Source organism: Engystomops pustulosus, chromosome 1 (assembly GCF_040894005.1).
Source record: "Engystomops pustulosus chromosome 1, aEngPut4.maternal, whole genome shotgun sequence".
Taxonomy (NCBI): Eukaryota; Metazoa; Chordata; class Amphibia; order Anura; family Leptodactylidae; genus Engystomops; species Engystomops pustulosus.
The window spans coordinates 31,886,567-31,901,811 of record NC_092411.1 but is presented as its reverse complement, the minus strand read 5'-3'; the positions used below and the strand labels follow the sequence as shown (position 1 = coordinate 31,901,811).

Sequence of the window (15,245 nt, the reverse complement as noted above, 5' to 3'; positions counted from 1 at the left end):
TATTAAACCCCCCCACAAATCACCCCATTCTAATTAAACCATTTAAGTATTGTAGAGAAATGAAAACAAAATGAAGGTTTTATTTGGATTTTTCTAATTTCGTTATTAATAAGCTCATTAAGCCCTAAAACTTGACCACTTAAAGGCGTATTCCAGGAATAACCATAATTCACATACAAATGGGTCATTCAAATATAAGCTTATATTTAATTAGTTGTAATTTAAAATTTTGGAGAATATAAATAATGGAGAATTAAAATGCTACTGGCCCTTTAATTAGTCTGTCGATTTCCTCCATGCGGAACAGACACAGGGCAGGAGATGGTCGCTAGTCACATGTCCACATCACATGTCCTGCACCAGCCTGGGAAGGTCATGTGATCACCACTATGTTTGGCCATAGTGGGTGTTATGGTGAGACGTCATCTCTGTAAGATAATGTGCAGTGATGGCAGTTACACATCATTATTATGGTAACAGAGCAGGACAGTCGGTTACATCATCACTGGTAGCAGAGCATAAGAGGGTGGATGTGTTACTGAAAACTAAAGGATCATGGGACTTGTAGTTTCCAGTGGCGGCCATCTTGGTGATAACCCCGCCTACTTTAGAAAGCCCATAACATTTTGTGAATCATAAAATCAAACGATTTAAGCTCCGTTTTGTGACTTATTACATTGAGTTTTGTTACATTCATTTATTTATAGCATTATGGGTTTTTGTATCAGACGTTTATATTCCCGGAATATCCCTTTAAGCTTAATAAAATAAGAAACTGCATCTAACATTATATTGTGCAGCTTCTTCCAAGTGTGAGGACCCTTCATATGTGGATGTAACCATCTGTCTCGGCACATGATGGGGAGCAGAAGGGAAGAAGCTATTGGGCTTTGATTTCCTCCTTCAGGTGCCATGACATTTTTGCAAAGCACCTGAGGTACCCGAACCTATTCCCCAAAAAGAACAACTCCATTTTGTACCATTTAACAAAGGGTATAGAGGGCATTTTAATTCCTTGCTGCCAATGGACTTTTTACATTTTACGTTTCTTTTATTTGGTCCCAATCTGAAATTTTTTTTTTTCATGTAGAGAGCTGAATAAGGGCTTATATTGTACTTCCTAGTGACTTTATATTCCATGTCATGTACTGGTTAGTGGGAAAAAAATTCCAAATGCACTAAAATTGACAAGAAAATGCATTTATGTATTATTTTTTCATCTTTCACTGTGCGCTCCAAATGACACATTTCACTTATTCTCTGGTTCGGTACAATCACAGGGATACTAAATGTATAGGTATATAGTCTCAAGACTTTCTTCATGGAATTCAGATGTTTATGCTGATGTATGTGATGAAATGACTACAGTATATTAGTACATGTTGATTTTTTTGTGTATGTGAATTCTTGTTAGTGGAAAAATAAGACATCCCCTGAAAATAAGACCTAGGGCAGGGGTGGCGAACCCCAAAATGAGACCCAAAAACCTCTAGCTTTTCCCAAAGTGCCAACATGGCAATTTAGGCAGTAACAAATTTATTGCTACTAGAATTTTGGAGCTCCAATCCGACCCTGTCCACACCTTTTCACTCTTTGGACAGGACCAATCAGCACAGGATGGGTCACTTTAAAATAGCAGGGCACTACTTGGACTGCCTGAGACTGCAGGAAGACGCCATGTCTGGCAAACTCTGTGCCTGGGAGACAGCCCGTGAGCTATCTCTGGCACCAGTGCCATGGGTTCGCCACCACTGACCTAGGTGGACATTAAAGGAAACCTACCATCACGGATCTACCTATTAATATGGGTGCATATAACATTTGCAAGGATAGCCCTTTTAGGGCTAATGCTTTACTCCATTCTATCTTTTATAATCTTTTATTGGGGTAATATGCCAATTTTCTTAAGAGGCTACATGGCAAGGCTGCTCCACCCCCCGGTAGCCTCTTTGATACTCCTACCCTGATATCTTCAGCGTGGAGCTACGAGGAGCTGCGTGCACTCATCAGCGAAGCTGAAGTTCTGCGCATGCGCAGTAGCTCCGACTTCGGAGCCAAGATTGCGCAGCCGTCGGCCTGCGTTCTGTGGGCAACATGTTATAGAGCAGGAGGAGCTGAGCAGACTGGACATATTTGACAACTAATATCCGACAACTGATTCTAATACACAACTTTGATATCTGACTCTGACGCCTGACCAGGTATCAGACTAGGTTTGCAGAGTTAGAAACTTACATAAAAGCCACGTGTGACCGGCACCTGACAGCCGGGTAAGGATGTCCTAATCTGGACCCTATGCTAATGGTCTACATATTGACCTTACGTCGCTCTGTTTTCTCCCCTACAAGCCGTGTACAGCGTCCATTGTCCATCCATTCCACACCAGCCTCTCATGTGGTCGTGTACATGATGAAACAATAAGATTTCAACAACATTGAAGAGAAATATTAAACAATCCCTACATTTTAATCCAGGCGCTTTCTGGCACTAGATTCATGCATCCCCCTTTCCTTACTCCTCCATCAATCTTTGCCGGCTAGAAGTAACCATGACAACAAGTTAAAAAAATAGGACACTAAAGTTTTGCACATAGTCGGTCAAAGCGAGATTAGGACGCGAGGCTGCATGTATTGGCATACTTTGCAGTTCAGAAGATCTACATATGGCTGGGGGAGAGCCTGCAAGACGCACTCATAGTAACAAGGCCTGATTGCCTATGACAGTAATTATGAATAGGCACTTGCAGACAGCGGCTGCACATTGGAGCCATGTGAGATGATGGAAGCATTGCCCGGCTCTTATCCCCCATCCACCCTGTTAATATTACAACATAAGAACTCACTGCTCCATGTAATGGAACAATCGTATCAAGCACAATGTATATACATGCCCGCCGCTACACCGCCAGCGCTACCGGATAATTAACTATTTAATTAGGGGTTCTCTATCGATTCTGAAGCTTACAAGTGTGTGAAAGTAGAACTGTATTATATCCATTGCTTAACATCTTGTTTAAAGTGCTATTAAAACCTAATATTTCAGTCAATATCCATTAGACTGATTTTACCAAACTGCATAAAACTAAACACTAACAAAAGATTTGTCAGCAATAACATCAGATGGCTTAAAGGCATTGTACCTACCCTCACTGGTTTTGCCTATCCGACTGATGGGTGGGCGTGCCAGGCCACTGGAATTTGACAGAAGCTTTCTCCCCCTTTGAACATACAGGGGGCTGGCTCCAACGGACCGCAGTGTGGGATACCTGAAGTGGCGGGGCAGGTGAGTACACGTTTATTTTTTAAAAATCCCTCCGCAGCCTGGCACCTAAATTATTATTAAGACTCCATTAAAGGAAATCTTCCTTTTGTTTTTATGCATTGTGAATCAAACATACATTGGGAATGCTTTAGAGACACACAGAGGTAAAAAAAAACAATTATAGAACCTATAGGACCTTGGAAACACTGGGTGCAGGCTGGATGCTCTACATTAGAGAGCTGCCTGAACTATCCAGACAGGACTAATCAACCTGAGCTGGATGACTCGTACACAGCAGCTGGGGGATGGTGCGGCGATCGACCTGCAGGGCCAACTCAGTGATGACGTATTCTCAGAATATGCTGGGCAGGACAAGACAATAATTAGAGTAAGAGGAGAGCACCGGGGCAGCCACAGGAGTGACAGAGCCTCATTATCATCATTTTCTAATTGTTTTTTTTCAGCAAAACCACTCGGTCCAGGGATTAAACAAGATATGTTTGTGCATCAGACTAGCTACACCATTCTCAAGGTATGTTTGGTTCATAATGCCTGAAAGCAAATGGTAGATTTCCTTTAAGCTTTAAGGTACGACCAGACCCAAAAAAAGGATAGTGAAGAAAAGTTACAGAATTATAGTTTTTAGAAGTATAAATGTAATATTCACACTTAAACCTAATGCAAATTTTCTTTCTTTTGTCCTCTATTATTTATTCTCTATTTGTCCCGAACAAACACTATTTTCCCCATAGTGGATCGAATAATTGGCAATTTTGCTGTACAATTGCTGTCTCCTGAAAGGCCAGTTTATGAACTCAAGAGTTCCCCCATATGTCCTTCTCTCCTGCAATTTCCATGGTAGAAAATGAGAATTGTAGAGCTGGACAATCTTACATTTGCACACTCCTAAAGAGATTACTGAACATTGGAGATGTAATCAAGCTTTTAAAGAGTTTGCTTTTTCTTGCTAATCTCCTCCTGATGCTTCTACTTTAAAGGATATGTTAATCAGGCTGAAGAAATGGAACTTGCATTACCCTCAAGCATGGCCCACTTACTGGAAACTGCTTAACCCCTAACTGTCAAGCTTTGCTAGCACATAGAAGAATGACAACTTGGGCTACATAGGGGGTGCATATGCAACGTAGATAACATGTCTTGCACTTTTTTGTGAAGAATGTAAATTTATATACATTTTGATATATATATTCCTCAGAATGTTCAACCATCACTTAAAAATGATCCCAGTAGGCAAAATCTTGATGAACCTTAGTCCGAATGTTCACCATACTGAAAGAAACATCATTTTAATGGGTTTTCTACACAAGTATTGGTAACAAATCCACGGAATAAGGGCGCTTTCACATTGGCGTGGTTTTTCACGTTCAGTGATTTCCCAGGATGCCTCACAAAGCCATTGATTTCTATGGGTGTTTTCACATAGGCTTGTATTCACACTGATACGTTATCCGTGGAAAAAATAAAAATCATGTTTTACTTTTTTCATGGATGTGGATCACGGAAAGCAATAGAAGTCTAAGGGTCTGCAAAAAAAAAAACACAAAAAAAACCAATGTGACATCCATACGGGGCAGCAGTGTGAGAACACACCTCCAGAGCTTTAAGACCAGCTACAATCCTGGAATATAAATGCATTTTCACAGTCCTGCTGCTACTACACAAAGGTTATGGCATGTATATGGTTACACAGATCTCCAGGGCCATTACCTTACTGTCTGCTGCTTTGAATGCTCAAAACTTCTGCTAGACTTCTGCTAGAATGTCAGCTTATATGCTAGAATCATTTTATGTATAATATATTCTTAATTTATCTTAATGTACCGTATGTTAAAAAAACATGTATCTGATCAGTTGTAATCCAATCCATGGACCATGATCTACAGTATTTTTTGGACATACCCCGGATCTGGTTACACAGACTCAAGTCCTCCATCCTCACACACACACAGTGCTGCTACAACCATCCTCTTTCACATACACAGCACTGCTACATCTATCCTCTCACACACACAACGCTCCAACATCCATCCTCTCATACACACATAGCGCTGCTAGATCCATCCTCTCATACACACAGCATTGCTACATCCATCCTCTCATACACACATAGCGCTGCTACATCCATCCTCTCATACACACATAGCGCTACCACATGCATCTTCTCACACACACAACGCTCCTACATCCATCCTCTCATACACACATAGCGCTACTACATCCATCTTCTCACACACACAACGCTCCTACATCCATCCTCTCATACACACATAGCGCTACTACATCCATCCTCTCACACACACAACGCTCCTACATCCATCCTCTCACACACACAACGCTCCTACATCCATCCTCTCACACACATAGCGCTGCTACATCGATCCTCTTACACACACATAGCACTGCTACATGCATCCTCTCTCTCACACACAGCACTGCTACATCCATCCTCTCACACACACAGCGCTGCTCCATCCAACCTCTCACCCACACAGCGCTGCTCCATCCATCCTCTCACACACACAGCACTGCTATACACATCCTCTCATACACACAGCACTGCTTCATCCATCCTCTCACACACACGCAGCACTGCTACATCCATCCTCTCTCACACACAGCACTGCTACATCCATCTTCTCACAGACACACAACGCTCCTACATGCGTACTCTCATACATATATGGCACTGCTACATCCATCCTCTCACACACAGCACTGCTATATACATCCTCACACACACAGCACTGCTATATACATCCTCACACACACAGCACTGCTATATACATCCTCACACAAACACATGCATCCTCTTACACACAGTGCTGCTACATCCATGCTCTCACACACAATGCAGCTACATCCATCCTATCACACACCCATTGTGCTGCTATTTACATACTATAACAAACACAGCGCTACTACATCCATCCACACACACAGCACTCCTATATACATCCTCTCACACACACATAGTGCTGCTACATTCATGCTCTCACACACAATGCAGCTACATCCATCCTATCACACACCCATTGTGCTGCTATTTACATACAGCGCTACTACATTCATCCACACACACATCTCTTATACGTACCTAGTCCCAGCCTCAGTATAGAAAACCGTTCCTCCCAACCTCTCGCTCCACCCTGACCCTCAGCATGGAAGGGTTCATGGACCATACAGTGATGAATCATATGATCAGTCACATGCTTCTAACATCCCTCTAGGTCCTTGTCCTCCTTTACTCATGTTGGGCCACATAGGAGAGGGACAGAGCAGTGCAGAGGCTCTTCTTTCTTGGGGACCATGTGAAGCGCTTTATCAGCGCTTCACCTGATCTCTAGACAGGGCCGGATTAAAGGAGGGGCTCCTGGGGCTCTAGCCCCGGGGCCCCCACCACTTTCACTTTTTAAGAGGTCCCCACCAGTTTCCGACAGTCAGCGACTCATCCTAGGGGTCTAGGATGTCAGCTGTGTCAGTGAGACACAGCTGCCATTGCTAGGGAAATTCGCTGATGCACTGTTTTGGTGGCAGCAGGTTGTGATGGGACGTTGCGCTGTCGGCGTCCGATCACTACATGCTGCTGTGTCTTCAGGGGCCGGTGGCTGCCTGAAGAGCGAGGAAGATCCTGGGATCTGGAAGATCCTGGGATCACTGGAAGGGAAGGTGAGGTAAGTATGAATTTTATTATTTTGTGTCCATTTTCTACAGGGGTCTGGTGGCTGTATACTACAGGGAGCTGTCAGGCTACGTACTACAGGGGGCTGGCAGGCTATATACTACAGGGGGCTGGCAGGCTATATACTACAGGTGGCTGGAAGGCTATATACTTCCAAAAACATTGTTGGAAGGGCCCCCACCAGTTTGCGCCCAGGGGCCCCCACCACCCTTAATCCGGCCCTGTCTCTAGACAATAAGCTGAAGGCACTTTTCAAAACAACTTTTTCTTGCTAAAAAAGTGCATCTTATAGTCCAAATAATCATAGACTTTTACTATGTAATATACCAGCATGGCACGTCAGTGCTTCTATCTGCTTATTTTATCAAATACATAATATAAAAGGGGCAATTAAATTACCTGTAATTTGCATCGGTATATAATCTCATTTTTGTTTGTACAGTAAAAAGAGTCAATGCTGGAATAAATGTACTGGGATTAGAAGGACCTGCAGGATACCCAAAGACTTTTCTACTATGTAACATAAGACTTTTATAGAATCTGCTCCCAGGGTTTATGATAACCATCAGTGGCTGTGCGGAGTATTCTCAGGCAGAATTCTACACAAAGTATCTTTAATCATTTGCTATTCTCCTTTGTATTGTATAGCCCCCTCCTATAAGCCTGTGCACATTTTTTTATAATACCCGATGAACACACAAAAGTAGAAATGTAATGACAATATCAGTAAACAACAAAGCGCCCGGACGAGATGTTCTTGATGATATTTGCTCGGTGTGTAACGCTTAATATATTCTCTGCAATAAACTTGGGGTGATAGGTCTCCTTGAATTTCTAACTACTATTCCCCAGTGTAGCTTTTTACCATCTGTTTTATTAAGATTTTGTGTCGTCCTTTTGACACTCGACTTTATAAAAATGAATTCCCGAGCATTTATTTATATTCATAAGACGCATAACATCCCTCTTGAATAGCGCCACCAATGAAAACAAAGAACTGTTGGTTTAATGAAAAATGTATAACTACAGAATATGTTCTGCTTACATCGTTTATAACAATTTGTATATAAACAGTATAAAACACACACACTATAATAATTGTCTATTTACAGCTATATAAAGCAGAGTAATAATCATTTCATACAGGGCAGCGCTGGAGTCCTGGATTTGATTCTAACCCCAGGGCAGCGTCTGCATGGAGTCTGTACTGGATGTGTATGCTCTCTTTGTGTCTTGTTGGCTTCTTCCTACTACAAAAACTTACTGATAATCGGCTTATTATAAAAACCAGGCATAATGTTTTCATAGAGTAGGAATAGAATTGTTGGACTTAAATCAAATCTAACCTTTCAACAAACTTTGCGCAAATTAGTATGCCAGTGTTTGTACATGAGTATATTATATGATTATATGACTTGTACTATTATTGTTTGAGCAGTTTTCTTCTTTGCAGTCTCTTTCTATGATATGCAGTCCTCTCAGAGCTGGGGAGCGGAGGCCTAACTTTGTCACACCCCTCCCCGCTCCATAGCATATCTATGTAATTTTTTTTCTAAGTGATCTACCACACCAAGGTACATCCGCTACTGCACCATGGTACAACCACTACCTCACCAAGGTACATCCGCTACTGCACCATGGTACAACCACTACCACACCAAGGTACATCCGCTACTGCACCATGATACAACCACTACCTCACCAAGGTACAGTCGCTACCAAACCATGGTATAGCGTCTACCGCACCATGGTGTAACCGCTACAGCCCCATGGTACAGCTGCCACCACACTATGGTATTATACCATTGTGGTATGAGTTTGATTTTGTTAAAAATGAGTGATCAGCTATTACCTACTATTTGGTACAATATATTTGGCCATCGCCACTTTGTCCCTTTATTATATCTGTACATATTTCCTTTGCTTGCATTTGCTTACGTAAAAAGACATGTTAATGCTTTCGCTTCAGCGCTCAGGGACGTTCTCATTTTGCTTGCAATTTTTGCATCATTTACAATTCTGATGAGTATTTTCTATATTAAAGATCACATTCTGGGAGATATGTAAATGCCATTTTATTACACAAACATGCCGGATGCCTCCAGCGATTCCTCCCATATGAGCACACTCTATGTGTAAATGAATGGGGAGCTATGGTGAATGAAATGAGTAACTCTAAAACTATCTAATCGGCGGTTCTGTATTCTGCTGTGTTTTTTTTAATGACCAACATGAAATAGTGGGGAAATTAAAAAAAAAAATAATTAAAAACGATAAATACAAGTAAGAATTCTAGGGGTATGTTACTAGAGACATGACATTTGGTTGCATGGTGTTCCTGCTGCCTTATTACCATGAAGTAGAGGCAGACACTAGTTATCTAATGTATGTGATTGACCTTAAATGGCATGATGATTATTCAACAGGGAAATTCATTCTTCGTTTGAGATTCTGTGTCTTTTGAAGACAGAGATGAGCTAACCCTCTCCTCCTTGCCTTTCTTAGAGCCAGATTTATCAAGGCTTATACACCTGGAATCTGGTGTACAAGCCCTGAAATAGATGCCAATCCTGGCGCATGACAAGGAATTCAGCCTATTTTTCCCCTTATGCTAATTCCACGGGCAACCGATGTGGGGACATGAAGGGGGTGTGACTTTCGAAGGATTGGATCAGTGCACAGCGTTCCTGCTCCGCAGCTTTGCGTTGTACCTGGCGTGGAGCTGTCCCACTGGTGCAGTCTCTTGATATATCTGGCAGGGGGTTGCATTTAGCACCAGCATATGATAAATGTCCCCTATGGAGTAGAGTCTTACCTACAAATAAGCACACACTGCACACAAGGAAATGTGAACTACTCTGCTTAAAAAATAACTAAACCTTTGAAGCTCAGTCTGTAATATGAGATGTATATTCCCAATATACTGCAACATAGTTGTATTTCAATATATTGCATGGGAGGTCAGACCCCCTAACACCATAGGGAACATAAAAAAGTAGTAAATAAATAAATGTAAAAACTTAAAATGCTTAAAAAATTAAGAAAATGGAAAAATTCAAACAACCCCTCTCCCTAGAATCCAAGAAATAAACAAATAAAATTACCAAGTATCAGGTATCACCGTCTTCCAAAAGTCACAATCTATAAAAATCTAAAAACAGCTATTCCCAGTGGTGAACCCTGTCACTGAAAATAATGATCAAATTGCCACTTTTTTATTATTAGACAACACATAAAACTTATGCTTATAAGTTAAGAATAAGTGAGAATAAATAGTGATCAAAAAGTCATTTAGCCCCCAAAATGGTAGTAATGATAATGTCAGCTTTTCCTATAAAAAATAATGCCATAGACAGTCCCTGGGTTACAAACAAGATAGGTTCTGTAGGTTTGTTCTTAAGTTGAATTTTTATGTAAGTCAGTACTGTATATTTTATAATTGTAACCCGCAGCCAAATTTATTTTGGTGTCTGTGACAATTGGATTTTAAAAGTGTTGGGTTCTCATCGGAACTTGGATTAACAATAAATCTTCATTACAGACACCTGTGATAACTGTTACAGCTGATTATTGTATCCTAAGGATAAAGTACAGTAAATTACCAACATCCGGAGGTCTGTTTGTAATTAGGGATCGTCTGTAAGTCAGGTGCTCTTAAGTAGGGGACCGCCTGTACAAGAGAGGTGTCATTTGGAGCAGACAGTGAAAGCCATAAAAACAGTGGCTTAGATTTACCAAGTAGTTTGCGCCAGAATTCTGCCGTAGGCTGCACATAAATAAATATGCAAACTGGTTGCACTTGTATTTATGAAGTGTGTGCACTAGTATTGTGTCCCGGCTGCTCTTTGCACAATCCTGTGCACAGAAAGGGGCAAGTCCGATAGAAATGTGGCGCACACCCCTTGAACTGAGTGGACCAGAAACTCTGGTCATGAAGAACCCCGATTTTCATGAATTTGTTGCCTGCTGCATATGAGTGCAATTTGCCTTACTAATAGTAAATCTGGGCCAGCGTCCACAGGAAAATAGCACAAATGCATTTTTTATACACATTCATCACATTTGGAATTTTTTTCCTGCTTCCCAGTAGACGGCATGGAATATGAAATGCAGGCGGTCCCCTACTTAAGAACACTCGACTTACATACGACCCCTAGTTACAAACGGACCTCTGGATATTGGTAATTTCTTGTACTTTAGTCCTAGGCTACAATAAACAGCTATAACAGTTATCACAGGTGTCTGTAATGAAGCTGTAGTGTTAATCCTGATTCTTATGACAACCCAACATTTTTAAAATCCAATTGTCACAGAGACCAAAAAAGTTCTGGCTGGGATTACAATGATAAAATATATAGTTCCGACTTACATACAAACTCAACTTAAGAACAAACCTACAGACCCTATCTTGTATGTAACCCGGGGACTGCCTGTACAGTAAATAGGAAGGACAATTTATCACACAGCTCTGTACACTGAAAAATCTAAACGTGATGGATTGTCAAAGACTGGCAGTGAAAGATGGAAACACAAAAAATGAAAATAAAGTATATAAAAAGTTTACTAATATCATCTGCATTATTGATTTCTACAATTTCTACAAATTTAGTTATGCTTCCAGACAAACCCTAAAGAAAAAGTTAATCTGTAACGAAAGGAATAAGGATATTGTGTGATCCAAAGTGATTAATAAGCGCTGAATATGAAGGAACACAGATATGGAAGACGTAGAGATGAGACGTAAAACCATCATAAAGCACAATGTCAGATGAAATGGACTGAAACTGTATTTCACTGCCGGAGACTGACCACTCTCACACAATGTAATATACGGAAGAATGAAGGCTGTGCTAAGAGATTGTAAACTATAATACGTTATCTATACCTGCAGGTAAAGAGCCAACACTGAACCCATCAACAATGTATCAAATATCCACCTAACAGAAAAAAAAAGATAATAGAAATCTGATGGGAAAAGTATAAATTGCTACTGGAATGTTTAGGACTGTTAGATCTATGAGATAAGCCGGAATCAGAACTTCAATAAAAATGACTGATGTTTCTCGGCTTTGGGTGATTTGTTACAATGTGTACAGTGTACAGCTCTAGTGTTTCAATAAAATAATCTATGACACTCCTGATAAATCACATCTGGGGTTTAAAGGGGTTGTCTAACAACAGAAGTCTGTGCTTTTATCTCTGCCATTAATATCTAACTGACAGAGATCCAGCCTCTGTAACCCGCCCAAAAGTGGCTGTACTTCTAGGAAGGTATTGGATTTTACTGGCCCAAAAGTCGGCCATTGAATATACCGAAGTGTCCCTGCTAAACTCTGTAAAGAATCATGGGTCAACTAGGTGTAAGCTCCAATCACTGATGCCAGGAAGGGGCCACAAAGCCGGGAAGGCTACACATTACAGGTATATTGAAGGCCAGAAGAGCCATAGCAATACTGCGGGTGATGTATCTTTGGGGTTTTTTGTCTATGTTTGGAGTTGTTTTGGCGCAGTTGTGCTGCACTGCCGTTTTGAGACTTTCCATCATGCCAAAGGAACATAGGACTATTCAAAGTCACTTTGACATAGACCCTGCTTCACCAAACTCATTAAACTTGTATAAATTGCCAAAATTTCACAATAAGAAGGAACACGTGAGTTGCGACTTTCCGCAAGTTTTGGTGCATATTGACTACAGTTCCCACTACGGTCTATGTGCTGACACTTTTGATGTTTTTTTGAAACTTTTTATGCAGCTGTCACAAACAACCCCCATAGCATTAGACACGGCCAACAGATTTATCAAGGGACAAAGCCACTTTAATAAATCTGATGGCAGTGGAGCTACAAAGACAGACATAGAACAGTCGCAAGGATATAATGATACATTTCCCCCACTGATTTCAGGAGCGCTGGTAACTTGCATGACTGCGTTGTGAGAAGTGTATCTTTTAGTGGACAAAGCAAATCCCATAGATGCATGTTACAAAGTTACAAAGGTTAAAAGAAAAAACATTTGACTGATACGTGTCTAACTCCCATAGCTTGTCCAAGTGGGACAATATCATCAAACACGTAGATTAAGTTAATCAAACATTTATTTGTCAACTGTTCAATGGTGAACTACCCTATACCTGACATACAGACACCAGACGTCAGCAGGGGAGGACTGCCTTTCCATGTGGGGTTTTTCACCCTCAAAACTTGCAATGCTCCCACTGAAGAATAATCCTTTGCTGAATATTTTACCTACATATTTGATGTGATCTTCCCACTTGTTGCCTAAATATCCGTCTTTGCTCTTGATTCAATGTTTCTATCTGCATTGTCTACACATATACATACAATATACTGTAAATATCCACTTGTCCTATATACTGGACTAAATAATTTATTATCCAGGTCACCCCTAGGTAGGATTTTTTCCAAGTTGAACAATTTCAATTTTCTTGCCTTTTGTTATAAGGAAGGTTAAAGGAAACCTACCACTTGTAGTGGCAGGTTTCTGATGGAAATACCGGGCACCAGCTCAGGGTGAGCTGGTGCCGGAGCTTATTTTTGTTAGTGTTTTAAACCGCGGTATTGCGGTTTAAAACACTTTTTAAACTTTATAGCCGGCGCAGGGAGGTACGTGCTCGGCGCTTACCAAGCGCGCGGCTACATAGGAAGTGAAGGAGAGCCACGCGCATGGTAAGCGCCGAGCGTGTACCTGCCTGCGCCGGCTATAAAGTTTAAAAAGTGTTTTAAACCGCGATACCGCGGTTTAAAACACTGACAAAAATAAGCTCCGGCACCAGCTCACCCTGAGCTGGTGCCCGGTATTTCCATCAGAAACCTGCCACTACAAGTGGTAGGTTTCCTTTAAGTTTGTAATAGAAGTTAAATGGCCACACAGATCCCTGACCACAACACTTAGAAACAGCTCTGCTATGGGCTAGAATGGAGATTGTGAAGCTGCTTTAGCTTCAAAGTTTGGACTCTAGTTAATTTTTTTACATTTAGAAAGAAATGCCATAACAATGTGTATCCTCTTGTCCTTGTGCGGATGCATAGACTATTATTCCATTACAGTAATAAGATGTCACTAGCAGCATTAGTGGCACATAGTAGGTGATGGTGTTTGTTACAGATTTTGCATTAGGACCCATATGCTACAAGTTCAAGAGCTTTAATTAATATATCCTGTTTGTTTTGCAGTATGTAAATATATACCATAATAAGTGCAATAGAATATTAGATGCTTTCATTATTTTATATAATTTTCATATAATTTTCTGTGGTTGATATAAATGCTAAATTGAAGAATATAAGCAGGAGCACCTCATAGGCACATGAAGAGTTCTTATTTAATACAGAGAAAGATTTCACATTTCCGCTCCTTTGCCAGTAGATTGGAATTTCTTTTAAGCTGATTGAGGAGCAGATGGGTTGCAGAGCTATAATAATCCCCTACACATTTCTTACCTTGTGTGTGCCTTGGAAAATCTGCAGACGACTGAATGGCCATTGATATGGTATTTCATAATGTATGGCACCTAACATTAAAGTCACATTGGATCATTACTTTCATCAACTATTAAGGATTTTTCATTTTTCTGCACTGGGAATCCAATGGGGAATCTAACCTGAAAAGGAGAAACAATGTCCAAATTAGCTCAAAAAGGATATAACAATTACTGTTCAGCAGTTGTGGATTATAATATAGGCGGTTTGTGTGGGAGCCCCGGTCCAAGCCTTCTTAGGGGACCTATGGCCACCGAAACCACTCACCAAATTTTAGACTGGGAAGGACCTTCACCCATGAAATCCTCATACATCTGTTCCTGCTCACAATAAACATGTACACCAGAGCCATTTTAGGACCTTAGAAGGTCCTGAAAACGCAGATTGAAAGTGGGCAGAAGGGAAGCATCCTCCAGTCTCCAATAATCTTGATGGTGCTGACATATGGACTCCATTGTTTCAGTAATGGGTTGTCTCATGTTGTTCAAATTTAGTGTTACTGGAGGGCATATTGATGTGGCTCCATAAATAAGTCACAGTGTTAGGTCAGGCAAATATGTACCAGGAAAGAGTGTTCTTCTTAAGCATAGCTATAAGGGTGGTCATAGCTACCCCAAGACCCATAAACCAAAGTATATAGAACCCAAATGGAAGTGGAGATGAAAACATCGTCACTCGCAAAAGAAGTTCTCAGTTGATGTTCATCTAAGGACTGATAATTTATTATTAAAACAGTGGCAACACGTTTATGCTCTATACTGGAGCTCTCGATGGGAGTCTTCAT

At 40.9% G+C, this 15,245-nt stretch overlaps 1 protein-coding gene across 1 annotated transcript in view; it reads right to left on the bottom strand.

Moving 5' to 3' along the window:
- Positions 1-15,245, bottom strand: part of RNF180 (ring finger protein 180) — a 99,889-nt gene extending 84,644 nt beyond the window's left edge. The window contains exons 1-3 of the mRNA XM_072133702.1: positions 15,105-15,245; positions 14,510-14,583; positions 11,847-11,898 (exon numbers count right to left, since the gene is read on the bottom strand). Of these exons, the coding sequence (XP_071989803.1) occupies positions 11,847-11,898; positions 14,510-14,583; positions 15,105-15,245 (267 nt within the window). The remainder of the gene's footprint in view (positions 1-11,846; positions 11,899-14,509; positions 14,584-15,104) is intronic.